The following is a 21,676-nucleotide window of genomic DNA, read 5'->3' as shown; positions in this document are numbered from 1 at the left end:
ATATTAACATTTTTTTTATCATTTTTTTTCTCAGTAATTTTGGTGAAATCAGCGATGTTTCTAAGTATCCTCTTCTTTTTGCTGAACTCATCTCACGTGGTTGGTCGGAACCAGACCTGGAGAACCTAGCCTATAGAAATTTCTACAGGGTCTTTAAACAAGTTGAAAAGGTTGGTTCACGTGTTTTCAAAAGATGTAAATCGTTGGGTAGCCTTCTGTACTGTAAACTAAGGGTGGGAAGAGGGCCGGAATTGTGTTTTACTCTTACATTTATGAATTAACGTTGAAGATACAAACGTGCGAAGAATTGCCACCGTTTTGGGGGGGGGGGGGAATTGGGATTTTTTCGGGGGCGAATGGTTAGCGCGTGTGCGTTGTATCATAAGGTCAGTCATTGATTCAACTGGCGTGGTTTCGATTCCCAGGTTGTACGTGACAAGGAGTAGGGTCACCTGTCCAACCTCGTGGGTTTTTTCCGGGTCCTCGATTTCCTTCAGTTTTATTAAAATAGAATCGAACCATATGTTAGTCCCGAAATGACCTAGTTTGTGTTGAGTGTACGTTAACCCCCCCCCTCTCTCTCTCTCTCTCTCTCTCTCTCTCATAAGGATGGGTGACCAAGTTTTATATATTGTGAAGACGGTCATACATCATCACAGTGTGCTATGGGGGGACATTTTACTCGGACAGAGACACAGCGACCGACTCTAATTTCGAATTCCAACTATCAATGGTTGTTTACGTGCACGCAATATGTACTACACGAGACGTCAGTTTTTCGTCCTATCCGAAAGACTAATGTAATATAGATATTTGATATATTGTAGATTAGAGATAGTTTGTGTAATATAGATATTTTATATATTGTAGATTAGAGATAGAATGAGTAATATAGAACCAGATGATACACATATAGATATTAAAGATATACCTGATCAATCGTGTATAACAACCAAATGGACCTAGTAGACCGGGAATATCACAAGTATATTCACCAGTTGTTGTTTATGATAATAAATGATAATAAATTAGTTCTGTTGATGTTTTTACTCCTGAAGGGGGGGGGGGGGGGTGGATGGCTGAATGGTTAGCATGTGCGTGCTGCGCTGTATCATACAGTCTGCCATTGAGTATTGAGTCAACTGGCGGAGTTTCGATTCCCCGGTTGTACTGACAAGGAGTAGGGTCTCCTGTCCAACCTCGTGGGTTTTCTCCGGTTTCCTCCCAATGCTAAAGACCCCTACGCGCAAGCGAATTATTGAAATAAAATTGAACCATGTGTTAGTCCCGAAATGACCTAGTTTGTGTCGAGTGGACGTTAAACCGCATTTCTCTCTCTCTCTCTTTTACTGCTAAAGAAAGAAAGATGGGTGGGGGTAGACGGGACGGAGAGAGGGGGTGGGGTTAAACATCCACTCGCCAAAGCTAGATCATTTCGGGACAAATGTCACAGTTTATATTTCAAATACGAGTCTTTAGTCGTGGGAGGAAACTAGAGAACACGGCGAAACCCCATGCGGTTGGGCATGTGCAAGCATAGATGATCAAACCACGCCTCTTGACTTAATTATCTTGACTCCCCCCTCTCCCCACCACCTACTCCAATATATTTATTCAGCTGATAGTAACATGTTGGTCACTTTGTGGTTATAAAGATTAATATGATCGGAATGTCCAAAAACAAAATGTAGACCAACAAACAACATGGTCGAAAAAACAAACGTGTGAAGCAATTCCGCCATGAGGAATAAGTGTAATAAGGGTATATGTGTAATAATGGATGCTATAATTGCATGTACAATGGTATTATATGGTATGTTAATTATCTAGCCGGTAATATAATGCCTGTATAGATAGAGTAGTCCGATTCCACGTGTCGTATTGATTTTACTGTCCAGTTTCTGCCACAATCTCTATAATTAACTCGATAAATCTTAATAAAAGAAAATACGTGCACAGATGTCACTCAGAAGATTGTTTATAATGACAATGTTCAGCTGAGATTGTGCTTGCTGTCGCTTGTAATACATGTATATACTCTTCTCTCCCCCTCTCTCACTCTTTCTCTCTCGGTCAAGAGTTCAAGGGGGTGTTGACAGTGAAAGTTTGTAGGGATATCCAGTCTGTTTAGCCTCCTTTTTGTCCGTTTTAAAGGACAGAGGGTCAGACAGAAAAAGCGCATTTTGTCATTCGGCTGGAATAAAAAACCGAAGTCCCGTGGCAGAACATTGAAGATTCTAATTTAAGACAGTTGGACGTCTAAATGAGAGCCGGCCATAGCGCCACTGCTCGGGCAAAATTTCCTCATACCATACAGCAAGATATGATCGTCTTCATTAGTAACAGAAAAATATGACAGTGAAGTCTATTTCATCACAGTGTGGTGTACCCCAAATGCTGACAAATAGTAAGCCGCCTCGCCGCTCTCCAGGCAAAATTCTCCCCGTAGTACCACTGGCTCAAATACCAGGAGGTCCCGTGTTGATAGTTTGGATTTCTCTCATACTGCATGGCGTATCTTAATTAGTCGGAATGGAGCAGATAATGAGGAAGTTTGATTCTATTTCATTTCTAAAACATGGTTGGCGATGACAAACTGCAGTTTATATTAAAATACATTCTCACCTACAAAAATTGTACACCTTCAATATCAGGTGTAACGATCCCAAATAGGTGTTTTAATTTATAAATTATACCAGTAACGTCCTTACTTCAAGCAAAAGTTATATATGCGTCGGGAGCCGCCGTGAGTAAGACTTTGGCACGGTTACCTGCAGAGGGCCCGTGTTCGCTCCAGCTGTTGGCATGGTTACCTGCAGAGGTCCCGTGTTCGCTCCAGCTGTTGGCCGAGAAAGTTCATCGGGATGTTCCGGCATTGTTTCCCCTTGTCAGTGGTGCAGGATGGAGGCCTGGCATGGGATAAGGTATAGTCGTTCGGATGGTACGAAAAACCTAGATCACGTGTACACATTGGCGTGCACGTAAAAGATCTCTAGGCAGTTGGAATTCGATATAAGAGTTGGCCGTAGCGCCGTTGTCCGGACAAAATCTCCGTTATAGAACACTGTATATGACGTATAAGCTCGTCAACATTAGCCCATGCAGTCGGTGTACGTTACATTTCATTTCATTTATACATGCGTTACTAATTGTGTCTGTGTACCTTGGTGCCATCCAATTATAATATAGAAAAAAATTAGGGTTTCAATGAAATGAAATGGGGTTTTACGTCCTACTGTTCTGCTTCTATACTCGGCAAATGAAGACGGGCATACGCCATACACTGTGCTATGAGGGAAATTTTGCCCGGGCAGCGGCACTATCGTCTATTCTTATATCGAATTCCAACTGCCAAGAAATCTTTTAAGTGCATTCTAATGTATCCGAAGGACTAGACAGCTGTCCTTGTCAGGCCCTCCGTTCTGAACCACTGACAAGGGAAAACCACGTCGGAAAAATCCAGATAAACTTTCTCGGCCAATGCAGGAATCGAACACCCGACCTCCAGGCTAGCGAGCCAGCGTCTTAACCACACAGCCACCGTGGCTCCCCAATCTAAGAATGAATGTATGTACATCTCTACATGTCGGCACATAAAAAATTTCTTAAGTTCGATGAAGGACGTTTAGTGTCCGGTGATGCATAGGCCTACGGCAATAATAAAACCTAAAATCTCTCAAAATGTTCATTACGTGCTTAGAACTGTAGTTTATTATAATCTAGAGTTTTGAATTTTCACTAGAATAGTCCAGGGTGTTGTTTCCAAGATGTAAAATTAGAATCTAGAGTTTTGTATTTTCTCAAGAAAATAGCTCAGGGTGCCTGATGTTTTCACGACGTAAAATTAGAATTTAGAGTTTTGTTTTTTCACTAGAATAGTTCAGGGTGTTTGTTGTATTCACGACGTATAATTCGATATTTTCTTTTTTACTAACGGCCCATTTCTGTATTTCTCCACTACCCATTAACAAATAGATGATAGCTCCACCAACGTATATACCCGCTGTTATATAAAATACTATCTGCCACTCGGCCTGGGTTCCCTGAAAAAACAAACAATATACAATGCACACTACCTGGCACTCAGTCTGGGTTCCCTAAAACACCCTTGGAAAATACATAATAAACAATACAACGGGTCACGTACACGAGGCAGAATATAGTTTTACTTTAACATTGTCATGTATTAAACGTCATGGGTTTTAATCATGAGAAGGGAACCATGATGGGTCAGTGCATGTAGATGTGTTGACTCGGAATGCTCCCTTTGTCAGGGGTGCAGGACAGGGGGTCTGGCAAGTAAAAATGTCTAGTCGTTCGGATGGGACCAAAACGAGAGTGATAGCACTTTAAAGATCTCCAATCTGGATAAAAGTTTTCACTCGTAGCGCACTTTATTTCGTGTATAGAAGAAAAATGTGCTGAAAGTGACAAATATTGTCAAACTGATCGTGAACACTGCTTAGAATATGTGTCAGTGGTGTAGGGTAGGGGGTGGGGGTAACAAGAGACAGAGTATAGTCGTTCGGATGAGACGAAAAGCCGAGGTCCCGTGTACATATTAGCGTGCACGTAAAGGAACCCTTGACAGTTGGAATTCGATATAAGAGTAGGCCATAGAGGCGCTGTCCGGTCAATATTTCCCTCATATCACAATGTATGGTGTATGCCCGTCTTCATCAGCCCATCGGAGCAGAGGACGTTATGGTGTACGTCCGTCGTTATTAACCCAGTCGAAGCAGAACAGTAGGACGTTAAACCCCATTTCATTTGCTTAAAACACGACCATTAATTTGTAATAAAAGTTATAAAAGTAAATCTTACGTGTGGTGTAATAGCGTCAACAACTGTTGGTGCTATTATTCCTGGTATTGTTGCCAAGGTGTTAGAAATTCCAAAAATAATTCCAGCATATTGTGGTGCGATGTCGTTAAAGTTCACCAGAAACCCTCCACCATTTTGGAAACCTGTCATTGTGACTCCCAATGTCAACAACGCCACGGCATACGTCGATTGATTACAACCCATAAATCCGGTTCCTATCATTAAACCGGCAGGGATTATTTCACCTGAAATAAACAATACAACAATACGCGTAAAAGAGTTAAATCTGCCTATTGCGGGCCTTTCTCTAGACCTTAAATGATAAACTGTTAGACATTTATTAACTTGCCAAGACCATAATCTACTCTCGATTTCATCGTATACTCTAGATTTTCAATAGATTTAAATATGTTTAACGGTTAATGCGGTTACCGTAAAAATTCCTGCCTATCGCAGGTCTATCTCTAGGCCATAGACATTAATTAACTCGCCAAGACCATAATCACCTCTCGATGTTATCCTATACTCTAGATTTTCAATAGATTTTAATATGTTTAATGACTGACACGGTTAACGTAAAAATGGTTAACGCGTGCGCGTTGGGTCAGAGGGTCTGTCATTGAGTCAAGTGGCGCGGTTGTATGTGACAAGGAGTAGGGTCGTCTGTCCAACCTCATGGGTTTTTTTCCGAGTCCTCCGTTTCCTCCCACTGCTAAAGAACCCTACGCGCAAGCGAATTATTGAAATAACCTTGAACCATATGTTAGTCCTGAAATGACTCTCTCTCTCTCTCTCTCTCTCTCTCTCTCTCTCTCAAATCATCATTCAAGATGCTTTGTTTATTATTGTGTTATAAACTAACGTCTTTCGAATGATAGTGAACTGTGCATACAGTCAGTTCAGTATGGAAATGAAATGAAATGGGGTTTAACGTCCTACTGTTCTGCTCCTATACTGGGCTAATGAAGACGGGCTTACGCCATACAGTGTGCTATGAGGGAAATTTTGCCCGGGCAGCGGCACTATCGCCTACTCTTATATCGAATTCCAACTGCCAGGGGATCTTTTACGTGCATTCCAATATATACACGGGACCTCGGTTTTTCGTCTCATCCGAAAGACTAAGTTCAGTATGGAATAGTGTCATACCAATATTCACAGTATTATTATTATAAAAACAAACTACCTGTCGTGTTAAAAACTTTCCTGGTAACTGTCGGAGATAGTAGGTTTCTTTTCCTTACAAAATCTGCCAAATTACTGGCCAAAAGCATACACACCCATAATCCTATATAAGGTAAAGCTGACAGAACGCCATTCTGTAACAAAATATGTTCTCAACTGAGAGGTTTATACAACTTACAGTTTTGTTATGCATTTTTAATGAAATTGGGTATAACGGTCCATTTAATGCCCCGACCGCGATAATGAAGACGGGCTCGCGCCATGTAGTATGTTAAGTATTGGGTAGTATTTGGTGGTATTGGGTGGTATTGGGTTCTGTCTACTTTTCATTGACTTTTAACTGCATCCTAAAAGACACACATTTGTTGGAGGAGCAGAAGAAATAAATTAGTAGGGCGAGGCAAAAGAACGAGGCACGAATCTTGAGGAAGAAAAGACACCGTACAGTTCGTTGGAATCTGTTAATATGCGTCTCCATGACGCTATAAAACAATGGGACAGTCTTTACCATGAGCCAAAACATGATATGAACAGAACATATCATTTAGGTGTATACTAAAGCATAAATGCCTTGGTTATAATCCAAGCTCAATGATTTGGCGAATTTGTTTAGTGAATCTTCAAGAGTTCATCGGGTCTACAAGGATCGTGCGTTGGCGTGCAGTAAAACAACTCATGGAAGTTGGAAATCGTAATAACAGTAGGACGTAAAAGCGATTTCCGGACCAAATCTAGCTCATAGCACACTGTATGGTGTATGCCCGTTTTCATTAACCCAGTCGGAACAGAATAGTATAGGACGTTCAACCCCATATGTCAATTGTGGGGGTTTACGGTTTTCCGGCGTGGTTCGCCCGTGTCAGTAACGCAGAACGGAGGTACAGATGTCTAGTCGTTCGGGTGGGACAAGAAATCGAGGTCCCGTGTACACATTGGCGTGCACGTAAAAGATCCCTTGACAGCTGGAATTCGATATGAATGTAGGGCGTAGTGCTGCTGCCCGGGCAAAATTTCCCTCATCGCACACTGTATGGCGTATGCCCGTCTTCAGCAGCCCAGTTCGGAGCAGAACAGTAGGACGTTAAACCCCATTTCGCGATATTGAAAGATTGTATTACGTTTTTAATATTAAACTTGAGAACATCTTTCATGTAAGTTGGTATCATGGTTATGAAGACATCTGTTCCCCAGTTAGATAATGAATGGGCTATGATGATCGCCCAGACAGCTTTACTCGTTAAGATGGATAACCACGGTATAGAACGCTTCATCTAAAATGGAAAAAAATAGAAAAATTAAACAGCTGGATTCACGATATGTTAAACATACATTATGCAAGAGCTAAATCTGTCCATTGAAGGTCTTTCTTTGGGCCTTAAATGAGCTAAATCGCTAATATTTGGGACCTAGAAATGGACACAAGGTCGCAACGCATATTATAATGTTGTATGGATGTATATAAACTATTTTACATTCAATCTTTTTTGTTTTTACTGTAATTTCTAATCGAATGACAATCTCTAGCGTCTGGTTATTCCAGCTTACACCGATAATATTTATTGTGCATGCTTTCTAGATAAGAATACGGCGTCACCGTTTGACATGACTTGTGGAATATGTCTAGCCCCGTTCTTCAAGTGCATTGTTACAAATAGCGCTGAAACGCATTGTGGTACCAATAGTAAAATGTTTATTTTGTCTTGGATATTGGATATCAGAAGCCCATCTTTTCCCGGTAAGATCACAACATCGATGTTGATTTAAACATGCATTATGCAAGAGAAAACTCTGCTTATTACAAGTCTTTCTTTAGGCCTGAAATGTTATCTAAATTATCAATTAGACATTCATTAATTAACTTATCCAGACCATAATAAACTCCCGAGACTACACTGTTCTTCTACCGACGACAACGACGCTCAGGGTGAAGTAACTATCATATATTGTTCAATTTTATTTCAATAATTCGCTTGCGGCGTAGGTGTCTTTAGAAGCGGGGGAACCGGAGGACCCGGAGAAAACCCACGAGCTTGGACAGAAGAACCTATTCCTTGTCACGTACAACCGGGGAATCTAAACCACGCCATTTAACTCAATGACATATATTGCGTCAAACCCCCAAAACACCCTATGGCTCACTAAACCATGATATCCCGGATTCGACTTCAGTTTTGGCCGAACAATTTGCTTGCGATTTACCAGCAGGATCTCGCCATGTCAGACGTACAGAACTTTAGGCCTTGTAGAACCAGGGGCCTGTTTCACGAAATTTTAACTAAGATAAACTCCAAATTTTAGTAATTTGATTGGATAATATTAAATTGTTTAAGTCGTTAACCAATCAAAATTGAAGTATTTACTAAAATTTGAATTTTATCTTTAGTTAACATTTCGTGAAACAGGCCCCAGCATATTATAGTGGTGCTGATGGGACAAAAATCATGACTCATTCGTGTAGGCTAAATATTAGGGTGCACGTAAGAGAACCACTGTTATCTCAGTTGGAATTTAAATCAGATGACGCACCCACATTGTATATTATTCGACCAACGGTATCATGGGGTTGAGACTGGAAGTATGACGTCAATCTGACCGCCCCCCCCCCCTCCCCCACTCGCTCATCTGGGACTATTAATTATGACACTCGTCAATGTTCAATAATTACCTGGTTATTTGAGATTTTGCCTGATAAACAACTAGTGATGTATTTCTTCTCTTTTTCTGATATTCTGGGATGCTGTTCTGGTGAATCGTGTATTAAAATCATCCATGCTAGAAACCAAATGAAACCACACGCACCTGTTGGAACATAAATATCATTATAGCATTTAAATACATGTATAAACCTATATGTGTGTGATCTATACTGGTTCATTTCTAAACATAATAACCCCATTCGATGTACACTGGGTCTTTATTCTATATAATAACCCCATCCTATGCACACAGGGTCTTTATTTTTATAATAACCCCAATGGAAGTACGCGGGGTCTTTATTCTGTATAATAACCCCATTCGATGTACACGGGGTCTTTATTCTGTATAATAACCCTATTCGATGTACTAAGGTAGCGGTTTGACGCGATACACGAGGTCAGGTTTTGCCCGATTCCAAAGATTCGAACATGAAAGACAGGATTTTATACCATCTTGAGCTCGATGTCGACGGATAGAAATAACCTATGCTACAGGGACATCAAACCATAAAGATGTCGCGCGATGGATCGATGACTGTTGGAAAAAGAAAGTACTGCGAATTTTAATAATTGTTGGGCCAATATATATTTTGGGGTGGAAGACTACTTTAATTTATATTGTGTCTTTTAGTCTTGGTTATTGTGTCTTTTTGTCTGAATTATTGTGTCTTTTATTCTGGGATATTGTGCCTTGTATTCTGGGATAGTGTGTCTTGTATTCTATAGGGATATTGTGTCTTTTAGTCTTGGATATAGTGTCTCTTAGTCTCGGTTATTGTGTCTTTAATATATAAATACCTAGTACGTAGAAGATACTCGGCCAACCACCATTAAAACCATATTGACACAATAAACCCGCTATAGGGAACGTTATCACATTACCAGCTTGTGCTCCTGTAATATATAAATAGTTACCATAGCAACAACTTCCATACTGATATATTGTCATACATATAGTCCAGGAGCTAATGACAAAATAATATGGTCATCAGTTACAAAAGGTTTGAACACCCAAATTCGTAGCAGGTGTCCGTACGAGTAAAAATCAGTTGGTCAGATCGGGCACTGCTGGGGCGTATAGCCACAGCAGCACCTTAAAGTAGGCCCCAGGGGGCCTAAAATTAGGTCATAAGTTACATGGCTGAAACTTTGTAGGGACAATGGTATCCATAGTCAGAGTAAATATTTCACAAATCTAACCAAAATTTCCGGGGCTTTCCCCAAGTCAGACCACGCCCAATATCGCCTTACGGGGCTAATAATATGGTCATAAGTTACATGGCTGAAACTTACCAGAAACAAAGATCCACACTTGGTAAATACAATTTTCAAAAATCTAACCAAAAATTTGGGGGCTTTCCCCAAGTCAGATCGCTCTAAAGTATGTCCGACCACACCCTAAAAATGGGGCTTTTTATATGGTCATAAGTTACATGGCTGAAACCTACCAGAAACAAAGATCCACACTTGGTAAATACAATTTTCAAAAATCTAACCAAAAATTTGGGGGCTTTCCCCAAGTCAGATCGCTCTAAAGTATGTCCGACCACACCCTAAAAATGGGACTTTTTACATGGTCATCAGTTACATGGCTGAAACTTACCAGAAACAAAGATCCATACTTGGAAAACATATTTTTCAAAAATCTAACCAAAAATGTTGGGGCTTTCCTCAAGTCAGATCGTCCTAAAGCCCACCTGGCCACGCCCTAAAAGTGGGACTTTTTATATGGTCATTAGTTACATGGCTGAAACTTACCAGAAATATTGTTCTATGCATGAAAAATGTATTTTTCGAAAATCTAACCATAAATGTGGGGGCTTTCCCCAAGTCAGACGGGCCTTAAAATTGCAGCCCCACCCACCCCCTCTATATAAAGCTTATAATAAGGTAATATCAATAATACATTGTTGATCCGCAACAAGATTCAAAATTATAGCACAAAAATAGAACAATTTAATGTTTATTAGCTATGTGAAATCCTAAAATGAGCAATGGTATCAAGTGTTGTAGGAAGAGTAAGCATGTCATACCTCATTCACGACACATGTCATGAATAGATAGTTAGGACTGATGTTAAATTTATGTCTTCAAACGTTCTGTATTCCATCACAACAACCCATTCAACGATGATTCAGAATGTTATTCAATATCTTATATCAAAGTGGAAAATTCAAACAAATATTTCGAAAGTATTTATTGTATTAAAGATACATTATGTAAGATTTAGATAAAGAACTAGCCATTCTTGCTATAATAGTTCGAAAGTAGATGATGTAAAATGAATAATTTTAAAATTTCATTTAAATTACTCTATTGCAAGCGAAGATATTAGCCTTTGAAGGTTTGACAGACGTGGGCAATAATTTCAACCACCGCACTGGTTGATCGAAGCTAAGTCTCGGTCCTCCATATTTGATTAAATCAAAGTATCGCTGAACCATTCTAATCTATTCAATATCGGAGAAAACTGATGCCATCGAGAGTTGATTAAGGCCTGGATCAGTTAATTAATGTCTAATTAATACTTTAGAAAACATTTCAGACCTAAAGAAAGACCTGCAATACGCAGATTTAGCGTATGCATAATGCATGTTTAATAAGTTGCTTTGGTTTGAATTCGGTAGTTTTTGCCTTTCCCGATCTTCGATCATGAATAACAACCTAATGGATTTTTAAAAATGTTAGTCAGTGATGAATTTCTGAAATTATGAAATCTATTCATAGTTTTAATACATATAACTTTAGTTATCCTTCCTCATCATTGGTAAATATTTGTTCCACATAACATTTTAATGATTTAAAATAAGTGAGTAAGCGTGGCTGGATGACGCAAATAGTTAACCTGTCACACTTTCATCATCACTACAAGGATTGTTTGATTCGTCATCGAAGTCCTTGCTTTCTTGGTCACTATCTTCATCTATGCAAATACTCTCAACTAACACTGGAGCAACATCACCATCAAACCACTTTAATTCATACACCCCATCATCATTTAAAATCCTCCTTCTATTCTCTGGATGGAAATTGGGGAGATTATTCTTTGATGCATTTATCCAGATACTACATATATAATTCGCTCTCTTGATTTTCAATGTTAATACCTGTGAGCATGGCGGCAAAGGACTCACTTCTATGCCTTTAATACCAGAAAGGCATCCATTTTTAGGCATCCAAACAAATCCTTCAATAACTATTTACTCCAGAAAGAATGGATTTGCTTCTACCGAGAGAAAACAAGGCTTTCTGGACATAAACAGCCTTTTCTAATAATTTTAAAGGTCGGGCATTCCCTTTCCTATTAAACGATGTAGTATGATCAAAGCCAGTGAGTGCATGGATGCTTCAAATCTTTTTCTCCTTTTACGGCCGATTGGTTTATATGCAATTATTGGCGATTGGTTGAATGCCTACTGTATCAAGAAGAGTGTCTTTACCAGAAAGAATTTCAACAAATCTATCGTATTTTTTAAAAACAATCCCAGTTGATAGGTGTGGTGACACCATCATGCCAATGGGTGTTTCTTGGTTGCGCTCAGTGGATGTAAATGTCAATTCTGTTCGAGTTCCTCAATGCTATTGTAACTTAATGTATGTCCCAAACGATTAAGAATCTCAATAACTTTTTTACTGCCTGTAAGACTTTTCACTGCAAGACCCAGTTATAGGTGTTTTGATGGCTTAGTTCTACCCCTGATTAAAGACTAAATGACATGCTGACTAATGGAATTAATTCTCTTGACTTTGTTTTATCCACAATTAGATTATGGACCAACTAGTAGATGTGTAAAGAAAGCGGAGACCATGTCTGGTACTGCTATTTCACCAATTATGATATGTTGTATGGTTAAATTTTCAGGCAGTTTAATTTTCTTTGTACTGAATATTTCTCATCGGATTAAGAAAGTGACACCCTGAACTGTATGTTCGGTTTCTCTGGCGTTGTCAGATGCCTTGCGAACAGCGTCATCAACATTTAAACCTTTACTGAAGACAATATTACCATATTTATTTCCACTGTCAATTGAAATATTCTCACCAAAGAATTTATATAACCAGCTTGTTCTGCAAATCGCTGGGCAAAATACCTAACTCTGTATAGTTTCCGCCACCAAATTCTAATAAACATGACTGATAGTATTGCAGTAAGCTATTTAACAGGTAGATCTCTTGTTTTTCCAGAATAATGTCAGTCACAAAACTACATAAAGCATCAAATGCTTTGGTATGTATATTCCTAGCATCATGTCATTCACTTTTATCATATGACCCGCTTACTTCTCGCATCTTTTCAGCTCTGCGTTGATATTCTATTCTGCACATTACATGATAATGAATGTCTTTGCCAATGAAATCTATATCTTGGATGTTCTTAAGCATATTTTCATCCTGAAGAATTGTTGCATATTCTTCAATATTTTTTTCGATTGTCTTTGTGACACAGGTTACTTTCTGTTTCTGACCTTGATGTTTTCTGTTTGATTTTCTGCAAAACAGGCAGACCTTCTCGAACACACCGGAACTGGATGCAGAAGTCAATGTTAAACATGATCTCATCAATTTGGGATTGGAATTTGGATTGTCATTTTCTTGTACTTCATCATTCTGTTTCTTTTGAATTTTAGATAGCTCCGTAAATCTTTTACATCATTCCATATGAAATCCTTGAAACTCATTAACAACTTTGGGGAGCATAATTTCAGCATACTTCAAACGTGACTTTTTCCGGATTTCTAAAATTTGTTGACAGTTTTGTAGAGTATCTTTCTTAAAAACAAGAATCCGACCGACATCGGGACCATTGCCAGAATGAAGACAGCACCAGCCTTCGTACGATATGATGTATACCAGAATATAGAAGTAAGGGTGGTTGATTTTTCCAACTTGACGTATTTGTATTTTTGTATGTATTTATCTACATGGACATATTTGTACTGGATCTACTCTAATCTATATACATGCTTATATATATTACTGCTTGACTTTACGCCTTAATTCAGAATATTTATAAATTTCAGTTATATTACCAATTGGATTGATTTTAACATCGTCTTTTTCAATTTCCATGTTGTAATGAGTTCTTAGGCTTCAACTTGCAAAATGAATGAAATTTGTTCCGACTGTAAAAATTGCATACCTGTTGTGTGGAAGAAAACAAAATAATTGTACTCTATGAGACACTGTAACTGAAGACTAATATACAATACATGTACACCTATAGAATATTATATTGTACAAAATATTTATATTATGAGATAAAAAAGTTCATTGTTGGTAGCACAGAGATAAACTGTTCTAATGATCACCATGGGAACTGCCAGACCCAAGTTATAAACCATACTACAACACTGTTATTTAATTTTAAATGTAAATATGTTTAGATGATTTATATAGAGGGGGTGGGTGGGACTGCAATGGTAAGGCCCTTCTGACGTGGGGAAAGCCCCCCACATTAATGGTTAGATTTTCGAAAAATACATTTTCCATGCATGGGACAATATTTCTGGTAAGTTGCAGCCATTTAACTCATGACCATATAAAAAGTCCCATTTTTAGGGCGTGGCTAGGTGGGCTTTAGGACCATCTGACTTGAGGAAAGCCCCAACATTTTTGGTTAGATTTTTGAAAAATATGTTTTCCAAGTATTGATCTTTGTTTCCAGTAAGTTTCAGCCATGTAACTTATGACCATATAAAAAGCCCCATTTTTAGGGTGTGGTCGGACATACTTTAGAGCGATCTGACTTGGGGAAAGCCCCCAAATTTTTGGTTAGATTTTTGAAAATTGTATTTACCAAGTGTGGATCTTTGTTTCTGGTAAGTTTCAGCCATGTAACTTATGACCATATAAAAAGCCCCATTTTTAGGGTGTGGTCGGACATACTTTAGAGCGATCTGACTTAGGGAAAGCCCCCAAATTTTTGGTTAGATTTTTGAAAATTGTATTTACCAAGTGTGGATCTTTGTTTCTGGTAAGTTTCAGCCATGTAACTGATGACCATATTATTAGCCCCACGAGGCGATATTGGGTGTGTTCTGACTTGGGGAAAGCCCCGGAAATTTTGGTTAGATTTGTGAAATATTTACTCCGACTATCGATACTATTGTCCCTACAAAGTTTCAGCCATGTAACTTATGACTTAATTTTAGGCCCCCTGGGGCCTACTTTAAGGTGCTGCTGCGGCTATACGCCCCAGCAGTGCCCGATCTGACCAACTGATTTTTACTCGTACGGACACCTGCTACGAATTTGGGGGGTCAAACCTTTTGTAACTGATGACCATATTATTTTGTCATTAGCTCCTGGACTAATACAGGTTATATCACACAATAAACCCACAATAATGGTCTCGAGTAAGACATTGCGTAATATATTGAAACAGCCCTGGGGCTAACGTCCTCGTGCAGTATCAACATATTACTTATGTTTCACCCTCGACCATTTAACTAATCATAGAACATCTGAACCCAAAATAAAGATCGAAAGACCTGCACTAGACAGATGTAGAGATCTGATGTAGACCTTTAAAGAAAGATAATAAACTCACCCGCCATAGCAAATGAACAGAGTATGCTAACCTCTGCCGGGATTGTCCAGTGTGCTAGAACTGTTTGAACTGCTGGGAAGCCAACTCCCTGAAAATATACTATTATCAAATTCCATATTGTCAAATGTCAATTTCCTAGGAGCGATTTTAAAATGGCGGTACATCATATCACGTAAACTGAATTAACGTACCTTCTGCCGAGGAAAACAATATATATCTTTTCATGTATTTCTAATATATTGCGCGGTCGAATCGGATAGACAGAGATACGTTTCATCTCAATTGACCAAATCTCTGCCGAGCGCAGCGAGTCCAGACTTTTGAAGGATTGTTTACAAAGCGAACATGATATAATTTTAACTAGATAAAACCTGTTGCTTTAATTGTTTTATCGAGAACATTAGGTTTCCGGGCGAAATTGTTTTATGGAGAACTGGGGCACATTAGGTTTCCGGTTGAATTTTGGTTTTGTCACAGGAATCGTTTCGAAATACTTAAGGACTATTCGAAATGTCGGATTAATTTCTGTAATCAGCCATCAAAAAGGCTAGGGAATGAGTCGAGACACTTTGAAAGTCTAATGGGTTTTATCGTCCTGTAAGAGCCGGAGGGGGGGGGGGGTGTAGCTCCCCCAGATTCGATGAACCGTCCATTTTTCGGCAATGTATATCCGTTTTTTGAACACAAACATCACATTAAGTTGTTTTTGCTAAACATATACATTTATATTGTTGTGTAATTAAAAATAAATAACCATCATAGAGATGCATTCTGAGTATTCGGTTGACAAAGAAAATTTTCGGGCAAGTAGCCTTAGCCCCCCCACCCCCAACAGAGGATGGTCCCCTATGCCCCTATGCATATACTGTTGTTATGCACGAACCCATGCAGTGCGCTATAAGGGTAATTGCCTTGACCTGATCCACACGATAACATCACAATATACATTCGTGACAGGTTAGTTGTTTTTAAATGTTAAATAACAAAAAGCTAAAAGGATATTCACATAATACAGGTCTAGATCTGGTATAATTTATCAATGATATATTGACATATAATGCCTCTGATTATATCTACACACAAGATATCGTGATAATAACTTTTCTTATCAACAATTTTTTATCATTTCACACTAATATCTGAATGACTCGTCTGTTTATCAGGGGGGGGGGGCGACTGGTTAGCGCGTGCGCGCTGTGTCAACTGGCGTGGTTTCGATTTCCAGGTTGTACGTGACAAAGGTCGCCTATCCAACCTCGTGGGTTTTCTCTGGGTCCTCAGGTTTCCTCCCACTGCTAAAGACCCCGACGCGCAAGCGAATTATTGACATATGTTAGTCCCGAAATGACCTAGTTTGTGTCGAGTGGACGTTAAACCCCCCTCTCTCTCTCTCTCTGGGTCCTCCGGTTTCCTCCCACTGCTAGAGAACCCTACGCGCAAGCGAATTATTGAAATAAAATTGAACCGTGTGTTAGTCTCGAAATGACCTAGTTTGTGTACTCTCTCTCTCTCTCTTTCCCTCCCTCTCTCTCTCTCTCTCTCTCTCTGTTTATCAAATGGTGGATAAAAAAAAATTTAGAGGCCATATTTGTAGCAAAATAGCATTTTAGGCCATCAGTCTACCCAATTAAACTAGTGGATCAGAATTTTATGGACTATTCGTACCCAATCTGTTTGACAGAGGAATGTTAAAACCTTCTTTTCACTCTAAGAAAACAGGTAAACATGTGAAATCATGAATGACATGAAATAGGGTTTAATGTCCTATTGTTCTGCTCCGACTGGGCTAATGAAGACGGGCTAACGTCATATAGTGTGCTATGGGACAATTCAGCCCAGGCAGCGGCGCTACGGCCTACACGTATATCGAATTCCAACTGCCAAGGGATCTTTTACGTGCACGCCAATTTGTACACGAGACCTCGATTTTTTGTCACATCCCATCCGACTATACGTTGTCCCTTGCCAGGCCCTTGGTCAGAGAGTTAGAGAGAGCGAGAGAGAGGGGGATAGAGAGAGGGGGGATTTACGTCAACTCGACAAAAACTAGGCCATTACGGGACTAACACATGGTTCAATTTTATTTCAATAATTTGTTTAGCAGTGGGTGGAAACCGGAGGACAAAACCACGAGGTTGGGTAAGCAACCATACTTCTTGTCACTTACAACCGAGGAATCGAAAACACGCCAGTTGACTCAATGACAGACCCTATGATACAACGTGTACGCGCAAACCATTCGGCCATCAATCCTCCCTAAGGTATGAATGCCCTCAGTAAAAGATTCACTTACCTGGCTAAGACCAATTATGATTCTTAACGCCATTAAGTAGTAAAACCCCTGTTGAGCAGCCACCGGGATGAGAAGATTGGCTATAATCCCCACCAACATAAACCAACCGAACACCCGTTTCCCGCCAAATCTAGTGGATAGCCATCCTCCAGGAATCTGGGTAACTATATATCCCCAGAAATAACCACTCAATATGAATCCTTGTTCTTCTTTTGACCAGGCAAACGGTCCATCTTCCTAAAATATAATACACAGACAAACGGTCCTAAAATATAATAAGCAATTAAAGGATCGATGCGTCAATTGTATTTTAGCTAAAATATTAAAATTTTCACGGCTTAATCCCCGCTAAATAAGTAAATATGTACTCAGATTGATTATTTAAAATTTAATTGAGAAAACAAAATACCAACCCTAGTAATCTCTCGGCTGGGATTCATTCGAATTTATATATACTAAGCCCACCGGGTTTTCCCGCTGCCGATAAAAGATGGCGGCGTCTTTTTCGGTCGATGAAATTTCAATTTATCATAACTTCGTCAATACTGAACAGAACTGAACCATTTTTGGACTAATATTACTTTCAGAGATTAAACCTTCATAAACAACCTTTGACTCGCTAATCGGAGGTACAGTGTTCAATCTCGGTGTTGGCCGAGAAGGATCATTGTACACATTGCCGTGCACGTAAAAGAACCCTTGATAGTTGGAATTCGAAATATGAGTAGGCCGGTCAAAATGTCTCCCATAGCTCATACAGTGTACTATTAGGGAAATTCTGGCCTGATGACAGTTGGATTTCTAACGGGGCCTCGTTTCTTTTGTCCCATCCGAAAAAATAGATGCTTTTCTTTCCCAGGCCCCCTGTATTACAAAATGTCCCCCATAGCACACTGTATGGCTATCCCAGTCGCAGCAGAACAGTAGTCCGTTAAACCCTATTTCATTTCCCTGACTACAAGAATGAATTTACTGCAACTTTAGCCTACCGTATCCGTGGTTGAGTTTTCAGGGGTCAACTGACCATCACAAGTCGACGAGTCCTTGTTATTGGGTTCATCTGCTGTAGTATTCACGTCCATCAGACCCACGGCGGTATGGTTGACCATACACACTATAGCTACACTCATATTCACACGCAGAGCATATAGTGTGATCAAACCAAGGCAGCACATTACAGACACGCCCAGTCGGACAGAACACCATATCTTCACGTTTTCTGAAATCAAGAAATTCTTACAGACAATCGTAGTGCTGATACGGACTTGTATACCTAGTCCTTCGAATGGACCAAAAACCGAGGTTCAGCCGTGTACACACTGGAATTCCCGTAAACGAACCCTCAACAGTTGCAATTCCGGGTAAAATATTTGCTTTGGTGGGACGGAAAACCGACGTCCCGTTTACACATTGGCCTGCACGTAAAAAAAAAACCTTGACAGTTGGAATTCGATATAAGAGTAGGCCGTAACGTCGCTGTTTGGTTTTGTCATGCAAGTAGAACCCTCTGTTGCTCGCCGCAGGTATGTCAATCAATCCTATTTTAGTATTTGTCTAGTTGTTTGAATCGTATGAAAAACTGACATCCCGTGTGCATGTAAAAGATTCACTTGCAGTTGGAATTCGATATAAGAGTAGATCGTAGTGCTGCTGTCTGGGCAAAATTTCACTCATAGTACACTGTATGGCGTATGCCCGTCTTCATTATCCCAGTAGGACGTTAAACCCCATTCAATTTCATTGCATACAAGTTTCAATTGCCGAAGGTGTTTAATGTTTCTGTCGCTCCATTGAGAACACATCAGAGATGTTGCACTCAATATAATCAAAATAATCAATTATTGTTCATATACAATATTCCTGAGAATATAACAAAAATAACCAATTCGATCAACCTAAGAGAATATATACATATACATGTAGACACTTCCGTATTCCTCTCTCCCTCTTCAATATCCGAGTCGGTGCAGAACAGTAGTGCGTTAAATACCATTTCATTTAATACATCCCACAACAACTTATATCTCAGCAAAACCTTCATACAAACGTCATTATTAATTAATACAACAAAATCACGTTACTCACTCACCATTAGCCATCGTTAAATATTAATACATCAGAGGTCAGAGTTCACCGTATATTGTCATCTATATAGGTATCAAGCCGAGATGTTGAGATAAAATAAATATCGATATCGGACAGACTAACACCACCTTCGCCTTCTCTGACATTCATATACATGTAATAAACAAATGTTATTTTATAGATAAAGGTTTTGTTAAGATAAAAAAAGGGCGTTCTGAATTTTCCTAAGTTACGTGGGAGCCACGGTGGCTCACTGAGTAAGACGTTCGGTTGCTAAACATGGAGCTCCCATGTTCTATTCCGATGTTGGCCTAGAAAGTTCATCCGGATTTTCCGACGTGGTTCCCCCTTCTCAGTGATGTCGAACAGATGGGATGAAAACCGAGGTCCCGTGCACACATTGGCGTGCACGTAAAAGAGCCCTTGGTAGTTGGAATTCGGTATAAGAGTAGGCTGTAACGCCACTGTTGTGGTCAAAATTTCCCTCATAGCGCACTGGGCCCTTATTCACGAAAACTTAAACTAAGTTACAACCGAAATTTTAAGAAATACTGCAACTTCATTGGATATATGAAAATTGATTTTACTGGTCAGCCAATCGAATTGCAGTATTTCTTAAAATTTCGATTGTATCCTAGTTTAAGTTTTCGTGAATAAGGGCCCAGCTTGTTGTATGCCCGTCTTCATTAGCCCAGTCGGAGCAGAGAGTACGTTAAACCCCATTTCATTTCACCTCCTTGCGCTTCGTTAAGTTCGATTCCTTCAGCGTCCAATTCCGGCGTTGACTGAGAAGACAAAGACAAAAGAAACAAACCCAGTACGGTACACCGTTTCTACACTGCACCGTTTCTACACAGTGTAGAAACGGTGTTAAGGAAGTTAATTTCAGGAAATAAAACTCAAAACATACAACACCGAATACGAGTACACTTGCCGAAACGTTGTGCTAAATGTACTTTATAACAAACTAGTAACTGTATTCGATATAAAAAGTCGAAGCTATCGGAGGTTGGAGGAGGTGTTAATGAACGAAATGAAACGGGATTTAACGTCCCACTGGTCTGCTCTAACTCGCCTAATGAATACGGACATGAATACGGACATACGCCACACAGTGTGCTATGAGAAATGAAATGAAATGGGGTTTAACGTCCTACTGTTCTGCTCCTATACTGGGCTAATGAAGACGGGCATACGCCATACAGTGTTCTATGAGGGAAATTTTGCCCGGGCAGCGGCACTATCGCCTACTCTTATATCGAATTCCAACTGCCAAGGGATCTTTTACGTGCATTCCAATGTTTACACGGGACCTCGGTTTTTCGTCTCATCCGAAGGACTAGACAGCTGTCCTTGTCAGGCCCTCCGTCCTGCATCACTGACAAGGGGAAACCACGTCGGAAAATCGGGATGAACTTTCTCGGCCAATGCAGGGATCGAACACCCGACCTCCAGGCTAGCGAGCCAGTGCCTTACCCATCTAGCCACCGTGGCTCCCGTGTGCTATGAGTGAAATTTTACCCGGACAGCAGTGATATAGCAGGGTTCTCCTACGTGCAAACCACAATGGGCACATGGGACCTCAGTTTTTCGCCCCATCCGAACCACGAACTAAGTGCGATAAACCCATCCCCCCTAGGAAAAATTAAAATCCACGCAGAACATCGTCTTTTGTTATTAGCGGGTTATCGTTTTTCGAAGATGTTATATTTTTTTGGGTTTGTTATTAACCTGTTATCGGTTTTCAAGGATATTATATTTTTTTGTTATTAATCGGTTATCGGTTATAAAAAATGTTATATTTTTCACATTAATCGTAAAATATAAATATGTTGATAAAGGTTTGGTGTTGTCTAGTTTATTTAAGTTGGTCAAAACCTTCATCTAGTTTATATCAACCTAGATAAAACTACGTGAAAAACACGAGTTGCCAGCAAACACGACACATAATCTGAGCCGGCACATCTGAATAAAGGTTAAATTTATATGTTAAATTTACAAATCATACTCATAATGCACCACACATAATTACACAAAACAAAT

At 39.6% G+C, this 21,676-nt stretch overlaps 1 protein-coding gene across 1 annotated transcript; it reads right to left on the bottom strand.

The window, feature by feature from the left end:
* Positions 1-3,700: 3,700 nt before the first annotated feature.
* LOC126832454 (sialin) lies at positions 3,701-18,723 on the bottom strand. The gene is made up of 9 exons (XM_056103228.1): positions 18,538-18,723; positions 17,549-17,785; positions 15,256-15,343; positions 9,504-9,599; positions 8,675-8,808; positions 7,128-7,280; positions 6,011-6,143; positions 4,825-5,069; positions 3,701-4,043 (listed from the first exon to the last, which is right to left on the bottom strand). The coding sequence occupies exons 1-9, from the start codon at positions 18,721-18,723 to the stop codon at positions 3,852-3,854; spliced, it is 1,464 nt and encodes a 487-aa protein (XP_055959203.1). The 3' UTR covers positions 3,701-3,851.
* Between the last annotated feature and the right edge of the window lie 2,953 nt (positions 18,724-21,676).

This window comes from Patella vulgata, chromosome 9 (genome assembly GCF_932274485.2).
Source record: "Patella vulgata chromosome 9, xgPatVulg1.2, whole genome shotgun sequence".
NCBI lineage: Eukaryota > Metazoa > Mollusca > Gastropoda > Patellidae > Patella > Patella vulgata.
This window is presented reverse-complemented; position numbering and strand designations above follow the sequence as displayed.